The following is a 14,522-nucleotide window of genomic DNA, read 5'->3' on the forward strand; positions in this document are numbered from 1 at the left end:
GAGAGAGAGGGAGGGAGGGAGGGAGAGGGAGAGAGAGGGAGAATTTTTGAGATAACATTTATAAAAGTGTTCAGCACAATGCTTGGCACATAGTAGGTGCTATATGAAAGCTTATTCCTCACTGCCCTCTTGGGGATATGTGGCAAAGGGTGAAATCCATAATTTGTGCCCTGTGTGTTGCACTATTGCAGGATATTCTCACACTGATAAGATCCTGGATGTTTCTATTATATAAGATAGTAACATGTTGAATAAATGAGTAGACTGTGTGGGATTATAAATCCAATATGGATAATAGATTTTGTTGTTCAATCATTCAGCTTTGATCTCATAGACTATGGCCATGGGATTTTCTTGGCAAAGATTCTGGACTGGCTTGCCATTTCCTTCTCCAAGGTATCTCCATTTTACAGATGAGGAATTGAAGCAAATAGGTATTAAGTGACTTGTCCAGGGACACACCACTAGTAAGTTTCTGAGCCCAGGCTTGAACTCAGATCTTCCTGACCCAGTGCTTTATCCACTGGGCCACCTACTTGCCCCTGGATAATAGATATTTGGTATTCTATTTCATGGAATAGGAATACCCAGAGGAGGAAACTTTCTTTCCCAATGGAGGTTGACAACTTTTCTGCATGTTAGTCTTCGCAGTCTATCTCCTTCCCTCTGGTTTTGTGTCCCAGCACAGTCTCATGCCCAGATCCTCCCTGGCTCTGGCAGCAGGATGCAGGCTCTTGTAGGTTCCTCCTTCCCAGATGCCACAGCTTCCAGGATGGGCATGGGAATAGCTCTGATGTATATGTAATATACAGTAATAATCTCATATGATTCCCTCTCTACAAGGGCAGTATCACTGGATGGTTGGGTGACCTGTGGAGGAGAGGAGAGGAAAGAAAGCCCACTTATGACTAAAGAGGGAAAAATAGAAGCCTTGAGATAGTGATCTTGTAACAACAGGGAGGTAGAATTTAGCTTGAGAGAATGCTTTTTAGAATAATTATATGTCTGAAAAAGGAATTGAAATCATTTAAATTAAAAACCCACCATTTATTAAGCACCTGCTTTATGCCGAGTTTTGTGTCAAGTGCAGGAGATGGAAATTAGAAAAAGAAAGACTGTCCCTGACTTCAAAAAACTTTTCATCTAACCTGGGAAGATTCCATATGAAAAGAAGCCAGGGGAGGCAGCAGTGGGTACCCTACCTGGAGATGATGATCTATGGCAGTGATAGGCAAACTATTCCCCACAGGCCAGATCCAGGCCCTCGTTTGCCCATCACTGCCTTAAGCAATTCCCTAATCACTACATCTGGGTGTGGGGGCGAGTGATTAAGGAATTGCTTAAGGCAGTGATGGGCAAACTAGGGCCAGATCTGGCCCTATTTGCCCGTCACTGGTATGGAATTGAAACCAAGCAGAGAAGCTGATGGACAATGAAGAATTCCCTGGAGAGATGTGAGCCCTCTCTATAGGATGGCCTTGGGAAGAGTTTATTGTTCTGCCCTCCAGCTCACCCATCAAATGGGAGAAGTGCCTGAGGATACTGTAGTGGGGGCTGAGTCAGTCCATGGGATGATGGGACTTCAGGGGGGAGGAAGGGTGATCTGTGGAAGTCAAGCTGCCGATGGACAATGTCCAGTTACCTGGAATAGGTCTCCTCTCCCTTTCAGTCCCCCACCACCCAATAATTTAATTTGTGTCTATTTTATATTCACCTCCCACCCCAGGAACCTGTTTTTTCCTCTTGGTGGAATGTCAGCTCCTTGAGGTCAGGAACCATGTTCTGTTTGTTTTGTATCCCTGGTGCCAAGGGCAGCCAGCAGCCAGTCAGCCAACAGACATTTGTTAAGCTTTTACCATGTGCCAAGTGTTGTGCTCATTATAAAGAAAGGCAACAGCTTGGTCTCTTCTTTCGAGGAGCTCCATTCTAATGGACAGATAACTAAGGGTCCACAGTGAACACATTTATATTGTTAGTAAAAGATCTTAGAGGGCCACAGTGGGTATTTGATAAATACCTGCTGGAATAACGAGCATCCTTTGTTCCAGTCACTGATAGGTGATAGGTGATGACTGACTGGATGTGAGGGCTAGGTCTGGGGTTAATTCCACCATTACAGCACTGGGGGGGGAGAGGGAGAGGGAGAGGGAGAGGGAGAGGGAGAGGGAGAGGGAGAGGGAGAGGGAGAGGGAGAGGGAGAGAAAGAGAGAGAGAGAGAGAGAGAGAGAGAGAGAGAGAGAGAGAGAGAGAGAGAGAGAGAGAGAGAGAATCAGCTCAACAGGAAAGCCAGGGAAAGATAGTGAAAAAAAGAAAAAGATAGATAAAATGATAAAAAGCAAGCACCAGAATGACTGGGAGAGATAAAGTCGAGTGAGTAAAACACATAGCACAAAGATTGTAGCCGGGTCTTCCATTTATTATGACAAAGAGCAAGATTTTTATAGAATGTGCATGTTAAGCATTACATCATGTAAGAGATATAACTCTCCCACAGAATATTGCTTATGAAAAGACTTTACCCAAAATATTTCTGAGGCTATCTACAAACCCAAGCAATTGAGGAATATTGACAATAATTTGGTAGTTTACAGAAACCAGGGAAAAAGAGAGTCTGGGTCATTTGGTCATGATATTACAGAAGTTTCATTGGTCATCAAAATAATGAACAACTCAAGGATTATTATGAAGGAAGCTTTCAGGAGGTGTCTTTAGCAAGAAAATACATTTGAGCTGCTATTTTGAGATCTTATCTTGCTGTGAAATCCCAGGCAAATTTAGAAGCATGTCTTTTATGGCTGCTTTCCTCGGTGGGCCTAATTTGTCCTAGGTTCCTCCATAAGTCACTATCAAAGGGATTTCTGCATAAAGGGAGTTTGGACAGACTGACTACAGAGCTCCCTTCCAACCATGAAGACCCTTGATTTCCCATTCTCCAAATTCCTGCTGGAAATTCTCCCCTCCTCAGCTTCTGGCTCACACCTTCTTCCATTTTCCTAAAGTCTAGAAGTTCCTTAGCTACACCATAGCTCTGATTCTCTCAAATTCTTTTTCTTGTATCTCTGAGAAATTACTCCTCTGGAGGAAACTGGAGGTACAGTGGTTAGAACACTGGGCATGTAGTCAAGAAGAACAAGTTCAAATATTGCCTTGAACAATTTCTAGCCATATAATACTCTATTTGCTTCAGTTACCTCAGTTGTAAAATGGAGAAAATAATAATGCCTATGGAAGTCTCTTGCTGAGTGTGTTGTCAAGGGGATCCCAGTTCAGATCCAGTCTAGACTTGGCACTCTCTGAGGTCCCTTCTGGGGCGGAGATTTGGTAATTCTATGAAAGTCCATCTCACTTTGGGAAAGAGCCTCATGGCTTAGGATGACCAGAACAATTTAGTACCTGATAGCAGAGACTGCTCTGTTTCTGTCATCCTCTCAACATCGCTGGGCTGGTCCTCAGATAGCAAACACGCTGTGAGTGGGCTAGGAACTTTTTCACCTCAGCCAGACAAGCCAGGGGCAGGGGTCCCCTAGTATTACCTTAGAGACTTCCATGAGGTCCTTGAGGTAAGACACCTGTAGTGAAAAGCTAGATTATGGCCATCTTCATCATCATAGTCAGGAATATCAATAATTTCTCACCTTTAAAGTGAAAATTCTCTTTTCCAAATGTTTCTTTTCTGACAGGCGGGCAGCATGACCCTCTTTGAAACAACAGGTTATGCCTTGGCATCTGCAAAACAGAACTTGAATTTCCCAGTTTTCTGCCAGCCCACCAAATCCTTGTAATGCCTCCTAAAGGGTGGAGATTATCTAGCTGCCTCTGGCAAGTCATTCTGCATGGTACCAAAGTGCCAGGAAATCCTTCAGGATACTGCATGGAGATTGGTCCTCCTGAGGAGGGGTTCTCTGCCCTCCATTGTTGCCCTAGGAAGACCCTGGAACGTGTGGGGCTCCTGAAGCACTCACTGTCTGAAAACCATTTCCCCTAACATTCCTCTAGAGAAGTAGTGTTCCAACATTGCATATTTTATATGAGACAAGCCATTGACATGGAAGTACTTTTGTCTTTTTATTCTGCTTACAAACTGTTGCTTTTTTCTGTTTACAAATGGTCTAAAGATAGCAAAAATGCTGTTCAAAGACTTTGCAACAGCACCCAAAATGAAAAGGATATTCATTATCTAGTCCAAAACGCTTCATCCCAAGCAGATTTTCCATTAAAAATGGATCTGCTTAATTTAAAACTGAGAAGGAAAAGCAGTAAACAGAAAAATGCTCAGTATAATTACAAACTATTCCAGAAATGTGTAGAAGTCTAATGACCTTGTAATGATAATGAGGAAGATTTGCATCGATATCATATCCTTCACTGAGAAGGTTGCCATAGTACCCAGCGAAGCTTCAGATCCAGGGACAACTTCCCCCATCACTGAGAGGCTCAAAGGCCAATAGCTGATGGCCATTTCCCCATCTCGCAACAGCTTCTGCCTGAGGAGACAGCCCACGAAGAATGACTTCTGTGATGGAAAGTGGAAAGAACTGGAGAGAGAGACATGAAAAAGACGAGATTGACCAATTTCTTCCTCTCTTCCTGTCCTCTCTCTTCTCCTGCCATGACTGGTCATGGGTGTGGGGCTTCCCTCCACTTCCATGAATTCTCCAGAGGGTTTCCAGGAAGTAGGAAATGGATCTTGGTAATGGCTTGGGTGACCATTCAGGCACAGTGTCAGGTCAACATCTCTTCTTTGGCTATGGCTGGGAATGATGAGGGGTCCAGGCTCTCACCGAAACACTTCATTGGGAAAATACACCTCAGAGCCATTGTTGCCCAAATCGCCTCTAGCAGGAAGTGTTGGGAGGGAACATCTAGAGCACATCTTTCAATGCTTCAGGAAGCAATGATCTTGTCAGGCTGGGGGCTCCTCCAGCACTTAGCCCTGAATCTGGAATCTAGAGGGGCCCTGATGAACACTTTGTGAGTGATGGGCACAGCAGATGCCAACCTCAGCCTGATTACCACTTGGGAGATATCATTGGACATTTCGGGGCCTGAAAAGGTTAACTGGTGGCCAACAGTCTGGTAATGAGGCTTATTTGGGACAGCTCTTCCTTGTCTGGTAGACGTGCAGTCCAGCCCCTGAGGAGGTCCCAGCGTGATCAGACCTGGCAGAGCTTTAGATCTGACATGGTCATCAAGGAGCTTGGTCTATACGAGAGCTCAGAGAATGGTCCCTTGGAAGAGGCCACGTAGTCTTCCTCACTGAAGTGGGGAATCATGTAATAGAGCTACCAGAGCGCGCAGTCAGAAAGCCTTAGCTGCCTTCCTGGCATCCTTACCAGCTGTGGGGCCATGAGCAAACAAACACCTTTACCTTTATGGGTCCCAATTTTTAAACCAGTGATTCCCAAACTTTCTTGGCCTCCCGCCCCCTTTCCAGAAAAAAATATGACTTAGCCCCCTGGGAATTATTTCTTAAAATTTTAATAGCAATTAATAAGAAAGATCAATGCACCTGTGGCCATCACCGCCCCCCTGGATCGCTGCAGCACCCACCAGGGGGTGGTAGCGCTCACTTTGGGAATCACTGTAAAGGAATCTTTTCTGTAAATAGGTAGCAAATATAGATGTACCCACTTCTCACCCCATGCCCATGAGGCCACGCCTTCTTCTATGCCACTTCAGTCCTGGGGGAGAAGGGGCTCAGACTGTACGAAGTCTCTGGATAGTATTTGTTCCACCCGGTTCACTTACAAATGTAGAATGGCCAATGGGGAGGTAAGTCTCCATTTCTGCTTCTGTTGGCCGGGGCTGGTCACATCACTTGGGATTTAGTAGGGGCACAGCTAGGATTCATGTAGTCATACTGGCTTAGAGAAGGACTTTATGTATGTCATTTTGACCCAAGGAAGTAGGTGTTATTATGATGCCCATTTTGCGGATGAGATAACTGAGGCTAGAAGAGATTATGCACCTTGCCAGTAAGTGTCTGAGGCAGGATTTGAATTCAGTTCTTCTTGTCTTCAGTTACCAGCACTGTATCTAGGCGGCTTCACTTCTGCCTGGAGGCATCTCTCCATCCAGAGGCTTACTCATGTCTCTCTTATTGGAACCCAGCCAGGGAGAAAGAGCCATGAGGCCAAGGGCGACACCCCCACTTCTGGCCAGCCCAAAGCTCCCTCCTCTTCATCACGCAGTTACCTGCATGGAGCCCATTCCCCAGCGGCGGAGGATCCTCCAGAGAGTCCTCAGGGATTGCCAGCAGAACACCCTGACTGGGCTCCTGAGGACGGGGCTCCCTGGCCAGGCTCCGATTTCCCTCCCCACATTTTTGTGATGGGCCTGGGTTAGAGTCTCGGCTGGCCAGCGGCTTGAAGCTAGGAAGGCCGTCCCTCGTGTCCTCGGTGAGGCTAGATGCGGCGGGGAAGGGCCAGGCCTGTTAGTTATTTCCAAGATAGATGCCGGGCTTCCCGCCAGACGCTCAAGAATGACCTTCGCCCGCAGGAGTCGGCCCCAAGCACCAGAGGAGGAGAGGCGACCATCTGGCCTGTCAGCGCAATCTGAGCCCAGGCATAAAGAGAGCAGAGACACCGTCGGCGCCATGGTGCGCCTCCCTGGTGCCGAGCCACGTGGCCTGCGCTGTCTATAGGCAACAGGGCAGGCTCCTGCCCGCAGCCTGCTCACCCCGAGGTCCTTGGGAAAGAGCCTCCAGCGAGGAGAGGGATGAGGTCAAAGTCAGGCCCTGAGTGACCCTAGGAAAGTCACTTCATTCTTCGCAGACTCAGTTTCCTTTCCTGTAAAATGGGCATCCCAGGAACAGGCTGTAGATGTCAAGGTGGAAAAGAACTTTGAAGGTCATCTGGGCCCATTCCCTCATTTTATTGGGGAAGAAAATGTTCCATTCAATTGGACGAGTTGTCCGGGCGCTAGCCGCTGTTTTCGAGGTTGGGGATGCTGAGCGAGAAAAAAGCAGAAACTCCAGATCCTCCAGAAGGTTCCGTTCCTTCGGGGATGCGAGTGGGGAGAGAATCTCGGAAAATTCCGTACATACATTCACAAAGTACCACAAAGATTTTCTTAAGAGAGAGGAAGGGAGCTCCTGGGGAGGGAGAGACACCAAGAACTTGTGTAGGAGGTGATGCCCAAGCTGGCCTTGGAAGCAAGTGAGAGATTCTAAGGGGTAGACAGTAAAGGTAGAATATTCTGCAGTGGGGGAGAGGTAGGTCTGGGCAAAGGCATGGAGGTGGGAGATTGAATGGTCATTTATGGAATATAGTTCCATTGATCAACAGGCAATATGTTTCTTTTCTTTTTTTTTTTTTTTTTAATGCTTATCTTCTGTCTTTGAGTCTATATTGTGCATTGGCTCCGAGGCAGAAAGGAACTCAGGACTAGGCAATGACGGTGTAAATGACTTGCTTACACAGCTGGGAAGTGTCTGAGGCCAGATTTGAACCCCGAACCTCCCCTCTCTGGGTCTGGCTCTCAATCCACTGAGCCACCCAGCTATCCCCAGGTGATGTGTTTGAAAATGGAAAATCAGCTGAGAATAGGAGCAGACTGGGCACCTCCTCGGGGATGCTGAAGGGCGGCAGGGCCTGAATACTGCCCAGTGTCTCCAAGGGGCTTTACCTGACACTTGGGCCAGCCATACGGATGCATCTCCCGTTACTTGGGAAGATCTTTGAGGTCTGGACACGGGCCTAGAGAGGAGCTAACGGAGTACCGTCTTCTTTAGGGGAAAGTATTCCAGTTACGAAGACCCCCTTACCCCAGGTGGAGAGTTCCATGCCATGGAAGACTCACAGCCTGGAGGATTACCGGCGACACGTCCTCTTCTGCGGGACTGAGGTCATTCAGACCAAGCCGACGGGCCCGGGTCCGGTCAGGGCCGTGGTGCTGCAGACAGGTGAGTGAGCGGCCTCGGTGGGGATCCCGCAGGCTCAGCAATCACTCGACCCATTCCCCTTCCTCTGTGGCAGCCGTGGCTTCATTCGGGCAGGATGGATGGCTACCTGTAAGCCCTGAGTGCGAGTGATCCAGGAGAGGGGCCTGAGGGGCTGTGTCCTCCCTCCCCCTCTCCTTTGTCACCGTCTTAAATTCAGGCACCATCAAAGGTCCTGGCTCAGGCAGAGGTCTCATGAACTGGCCTCTAAGGCAGCCGGGAGCCAGAGACAGCCAACATGGCGCAGCCAGATCATGGTTCCATCCCACTGAGAGACTGACCGCCATCAGAACGGGCCAGAAAGGAGGGACAAGCAAAGCCACTCTGCTCCCTCTCTGCCCTTCCCTGCTCTCTCGGGACACTGGGCAGGCGGCTGTTTACAGAGTCACAAAGAACCTTGGGGAGGAAGGAAGGAAGAAAGAAAGAAGAAAAGAAGGAAAGAGAGAGACAGAGACAGAGACAGAGAGAGAGAGAGAGAGACAGAGACAGAGAGAGAGAGAGACAAAGACAGAGACAAAGAGAGACAGAGACAGAGAGAGAGAGAGTATGAGAGAGAGAGAAAGAGAGAAAGAGAATGAGAGAGAGAAAGAGAGACAAAGACAGAGACAGAGAGAAAGAGAAACAGAGAGAAAGAGAGAGAGTATGAGAGAGAGAGATAGAGACAGAAAGAGAGAAAGAGAATGAAAGAGAGAGAGAGAGAGAGAAAGAGAATGAGAGAGAGAGACAGAGAGAGAGAGAGAAAGAGAATGAGAGAGAGACAGAGACAGAGAGAAAGAGAATGAGAGAGAGAGACAGAGAGAGAGAGAGAGAGAAAGAGAGAGAGAGAGAGAGAGAGAGAATGCTACATATCTATGTGTGTATGTCTAGGACCTTTATTGGCTGTGACCTCAATCTAAGTCAGCAGAGTGAGGAGGCAGTCAATGCTCTAGCGCTGCATTAAGAGAGACATGGCTGTCCAGCCTGGGGAGGGGGGTGTCCACCTCTCTCATGGGCTTCTTGCCTATTTCCTGGAGTACTTGCTCACTTTCCTGGTGGGTCTCCACCTCCCACCCTCAATGGCTTCTGGCCATCTGTGTAGTCCTGGGATGGATGAAGGAGCTTCGAGCTTTCTCTTTGGGTTTCTTGCTCCCTGGTTGACTCACAGCCTTCTCAGGTCACGACTGGTGCCACTGCAGGAGTGCCAGGCTCCTCTCTGGCTTCGATGCCACCCCTTTCACCAGAACTGAACTGTTCAGGCTCACTGATTTCTCTGAGACACGATCCCCTGCAGCAGCCAGTGAGCTCCCTGAGTGCTGGGGCTGGTTTTCATCTTTGCCCTCATATCTGTGGTGCCCAGCATGGAGCTTGGCACCTGGTGGAAGCTGAGTAAATGCTTGTTTAATCCCACAGCCCTCTGCCAAGGGGCCTCACGCCACCCACGGCAGTCCCAACTTTGGCAGCTGGGTAGAAGTCATCCGAGGAAGCCTAACCTTTGCAACGTGTAACTGTCTTCGCTAGGTTTCAACACTGCCAAAGGCGACTTGGTGAGGTCCATCCTCTACCCGCGGCCCCTCAATTTCAAACTCTACAGTGACGCCTTCAAGTTTATCATCTTCCTTGCTTTCCTGGGTGTCGTAGGCTTCTTCTATGCCTTCGGTGTATACATGTACCATGGGGTGAGTATGGGGGAGGCATGGCCCAGTGGGGGAACATCTTGTACCCACAAGGCCGCTCTCCTCGGGTTGGCCCCAATGCGCAGCCAGCATTCTTACATGCCCCTCCTCTGCAGCCAGCCCAAAGCAATGCACTTGGCATAAATAGACTCCCTTGATCAGGATCTACCCATTTTGCAGCATTCGGTAGAGGCTCCCAGCAGCCCAGCACATCTCTCTCAAGGGCCTGAATTGGGAATAAATTCTGCCCCCTCCCCATTCTCGCTGGGGTTTAGGATTCCCTGGAAATCTCGCATCGAAGGTTTCTTTGGGAATGTCTTTCCTGACCTCAAGGATGCCGGTCGGAGGGTGTCTCAGTTATTGTTGGCTTTAATTCGCATTCCTCGGAAGTCGGCACAGTGGATGTCTATGTAGTAAGGGCTACATCCATGATTGTTCTCTCATTCCTCATTCACTCATTTAGGTAAACTGAGGAAAGCCCACAGGTAGGGACAATCGTGAGCTCTGCTCTCCTCTGGCCTTCAGGGTCTCAAAGGGGGTCTTGACGTCTCTGTGGAGCTTTACCCACTCGTTGGGATCAATGGAGGAGGTTTGGCCTGAGGAGTTAAGCCTGGGGCTGAGGGAAGGATAAGGATGGAGATCTCTATATTCAAGTTTTTGTCTGGCTGCCTCAAGCAAGAGGGAGGAGGAGCGCCATCTTGCACGTCCACGTAGGACACAACTAGGAGCAATGGATGGATGAGGCACAAAGAGGCAGAATTCAGCTTCCTTCCTGGAAAACCAGTAGCTGTTCCAGAGTGGATTGGGGTGCCTTGGGACTTGGGGGATCCCCCTCGTCAGGAGTGTTCAAGTGAAGGCTGACGAGGGGGATTCTTGTCCAGGTAAAGAATGGTCTGAGGGGATGCAGAGGCCCCTTCTAAATCCAGGATTCCCTCTCAGGAAGCAATGGGGAACCGTGGCACGGGCCGTGAAGGAAGAGGGCTCGAGTTCAAATCTGGCCCCTGATCCTGAGCCGTGTGCGAGCCGGGCAGGCTTTAGTGTTCTCATGTTTAAAATGAAGGGGCTGAGCCAGATGCTTCCGATGCGCCTGCCATCACTGGAGCTGAGGCGCCGTGAGCTCTGGAAGGCCCTTTAGGCGAGGAGAGCTTGGCATCGCCAGGCTGCCTGACGTGGGGAAGGAGAGAGAGGAAGTCATAGTTGCCTGAAAATGCTCAGCCTCCTGCCTGGCTCAGTGACCTGCTTTGTGGAGGCTGCTTGAACCCTCACACGGCAGCATCTGGTGGGCACGAGCCCTGCCCGCCATGGCCCTCCTGCTTGGGCTGGACGCCCAGCTCCCTGCCCATTCCCGCCTTTCACGTCTTGTGGGAGAATGTCTCCTGCCTTCAAGGCTGGCTCCCCAGAGTGCTCCAGCCTCATAGAACCTGCTGAGCCTTCGCCAGGCTCCATGTCCGGTTCTGGGTGCCGGGCCCACTGCTTTCCTGGGCTCACGTGTCACGTTCCCCTTCAGACTTCTGCGAGAGACACCGTGACGATGTCGCTGCTCCTTCTCACGGTCTCGGTTCCTCCCGTGCTCCCGGCAGCCTTGACCACCGGGATCTTTTACGCTCAGAAGAGGCTGAAGAAGAAGAACATTTTTTGCATCTCCCCTCAGAGGATCAACATGTGCGGCCAGATCAACCTCGTTTGTTTTGACAAAGTAAGGCCCCGGCTTGAGGGACGTGGGCAGGGGGCACGGCCTGGTGTACTGTGGGAAGGGGCTGGGCAGACCATCTACACTGACCTCCCCCTCCACACACGCTCACTGTAGAGACGAGCGAGGCTGCTGGGAGAATCTGAAGGAGACGCCTGCAGGGCTCTGCCTCCGTGTCCCATGTCTGGTCCCTCCACCTGGAGGGTCGGAGTCTGTGGGAATCACTGGGGCTGACGGGCGACTCCGAAAGCCCAGGAGCCAAAACGGATCCTGCCTCCCTAAGCCCCTGGCCTGTGCCTAGCAGTCCCTCAGGGCACAAGGACATTTGGGGACTGCGATTCCCACCAGAGCCCACAGAGAGAGGAAGGGGGAGACGGAGAGACAGAGACAGAGACAGAGCAGAGACATGGAGAGAGCAAAGACAGAGATAAAGAAAGACAGAGAGAGCAGGAGCAGAGACAGAGAGAAACAGAAAGACAGAGAGACAAAGACAGAGATATGGAAAGACAGAGACATAAAGAGATAGAGCCAGAGAGCCACAGGGCCAGAGACTCTTATGCAAAGGCAGACTGGCACAAGACCAAGATCTCCGGGCCGGGGCCCTGGCTCTGAGTTGTCCCCTCTCTCCTTGGGTGATATTGGGTGAGTCACTTCAGGCTTCTCAGTTTCCTCCTGTGTAAAAGGAAAGAGGTGGAGGACGTGGTCTCCAAGGGTCTCTTTCAGCTTTAAAAGTCTCCAATTCAACAAACGTCTCTGGGGAAAAGAATTCCAGGAATCTCTGATTTCCTCTGCGGCCCTCTTGCATTTGGGCAACCATCCCCAGCTCAGAGGCCCAGGATGTGTCACAAATCATAGGAACGTCTAGTGTCCAATTTTTGTTCTTCTTCAGAGACACTTTCTCTGGCTCATTTTTATTCCACAAGGCCTGGGCTTGTCCTAATGCTTGGAACACGTACATACACATATACCTGCACACACATGACATATATCCACACACATGTATAAACACAAGTCAACACGTATACATGTACCCACATGTCTACGTACACACACCATGCCAGCATCTACATAGAATATCTACCCATATATCATGCTTGCACTCATCCATCTGCATTCTGCTCCCCTCGGGAGCTCAGACAGTTCCTGCTTCCTTGTATTTCTAATCTCTTGTACCAGGAGCTTCGTTTCCACATCCCAGAACACTCCCACCTACCCTATGCTTGCCTTGGCTGGGCCATGGTCTCTGTTTTCCTTTTCACACACGGATATTAGAAGAAGCCTCATTCATCAGGAAAACATTTCCATCTGCATGGACCTGGAAGCTCTCTCTGAAAGAGATGAATCCAAGGGATTTGTAACCTAGACACACTGATTGGTGCCCTTTCTGAATTCACTGAGGAAATGCTGTGCAAAGCTTTCTGCCGCTTTAATGAATAACTCCCTCAATTTGGAGCTCAGAGCTGCGGAGCACAAAATGAAGATCTCTGGAATCTGGCAGCCTCCTCTTGCATTTGACTTCCTGGGTGCCTGGTATGAATGGCTGACCTTCTCTGGCTTCCCCAGATAGTCTGGTATTGTGGCTAGGGCATGGACAGAGCAGAAGGCCAGCTTTCTAGCTCCCTGGCTTGGGAGGCCAAGGACAGACGTGGATTCGAGTTCATTCTCCCCTCTGATGCTTATGTAACAGCACAGACTCCAGTTTCCCTCAGAAAGTCTAGAGCATTTGTCCCCCAGCTTTGGACTGTGAGTACGTATTATGTTCAGCCCTGGGGGCAACTGTAGGAATTAAATTTTAATGGTTTGACTTAAACATATGAAAATTATAAATAATATAGTAGTCACCAATTTAAAGTATTATTGCTCTGAGTTAAAATGATTTTTAATAGCTTTTACTTACAAAAGAGGTGGAAAGAAATATTGCTCTGGTGCTCGACTCAGCCAGGACTTGTTGACCTTCAGCTGGGATTAAACTCTCTCCAGAAGACAGGAAAGGAAATCCAGCTATTCACTCGCCCAAGTTCCCTCCCAGATGCAGGTCAAGACAATGACTCGAGCTGAAGATGACTCTTGAAGCCCTCTTCCTTCTTGAAGCCAACTTCCTTCTTGGAGTCATCTCGCTTCTTAGAGTCCACTCACTAGCCTCAGAAATTCAGGGCCTTTTATAGTGGTTTCTTGTCCCTTCCTCTTTTCACAAGGATCAGTCACAGCTTCCAAATTCCCCAGCACTACCCAGTGGGCAGTGTTTGTGGGAATTCTCACTTCCTGGCTGATGAGTTGAAAGGGTAGAGAGCTCTTCCACCTAGTGCTAAGTAGGGTGTTCAAGCTTTTGTTGATTTAATTCAAAAGTAGACAAAGCAGAGTTAATCCTGTCTTCACAATCTATGAGGTACTAAGTAGGGGTACTTAAGTTATTGTTAACCAAAGTGTTAACTCAAAATAGACAAAGGGAATGAAGGATTACCTTTCACAAGTGTAAACTCAAAGAGAACAAAGAATTCCCTTTTACAGAACCTGGCCCCTAAAGTGATGAGCCAGCCTCTTTTCCCCACATAGATTGTTTCTTATGGACCATAGGGCTCAGGGAAAAAATTAATTTAATCTTTGATATGGCTCATATTTAGAGTCTCCCCCAAAGGGAGTACTCAATGTATAATGCAGATCAGATAGAGGACAGCTATTTATTTCTCCCTTTCAAAAGAAATATTTAAAACGCAAAACTCACACGCATACATCCACAGAGATCCCAAAACACTGGCACAGATTTAGATTATCTAATCTCATCTGGAGACTCCCTGTAGCAAGACAGTCCTTCTATTGCTTCTCAATAAATCTCCTTTTCACTCGCTGTAGTGGTCATTCTAAAGCCTCTTGTCCTTCTTCAAGCACATCCTCCTTCCACACTCTTGGCTGAAGATACTTCACATCATGCTTTACTGGAAAAACTGAGACCATTTGGCAAAAGATCCCACTTCTCTCCTCTTCACCTCCCCCTGACATCCTCTTATTCCCTCCACCTCACTTCTATCACATCCATGTGTGAAGAGGTGGTTCTTGTCTTTGCCAAGGCCTACCCTACTCCAGACACTCTTGACCGCATCCCTTTTTAGCTTCTCTAGTAGATTTCCTCCAGTATCATACCCACTCTTCCTCTCCTCTCCTCTCCTCTCCTCTCCTCTCCTCTCCTCTCCTCTCCTCTCCTCTCCTCTCCTCTCCTCTCCACTCCTCTCCTCTCCTCTCCCCT

General features: G+C 48.8%; 1 protein-coding gene across 1 annotated transcript in view; it reads left to right on the forward strand.

The window, feature by feature from the left end:
- Nucleotides 1-14,522, forward strand: part of ATP13A5 (ATPase 13A5) — a 110,016-nt gene that overhangs the window by 41,285 nt on the left and 54,209 nt on the right. The window contains exons 11-13 of the mRNA XM_044669503.1: nucleotides 7,733-7,903; nucleotides 9,437-9,594; nucleotides 11,099-11,287. Of these exons, the coding sequence (XP_044525438.1) occupies nucleotides 7,733-7,903; nucleotides 9,437-9,594; nucleotides 11,099-11,287 (518 nt within the window). The remainder of the gene's footprint in view (nucleotides 1-7,732; nucleotides 7,904-9,436; nucleotides 9,595-11,098; nucleotides 11,288-14,522) is intronic.

This window comes from Gracilinanus agilis, chromosome 3 (genome assembly GCF_016433145.1).
Source record: "Gracilinanus agilis isolate LMUSP501 chromosome 3, AgileGrace, whole genome shotgun sequence".
Classification (NCBI taxonomy): Eukaryota; Metazoa; Chordata; class Mammalia; order Didelphimorphia; family Didelphidae; genus Gracilinanus; species Gracilinanus agilis.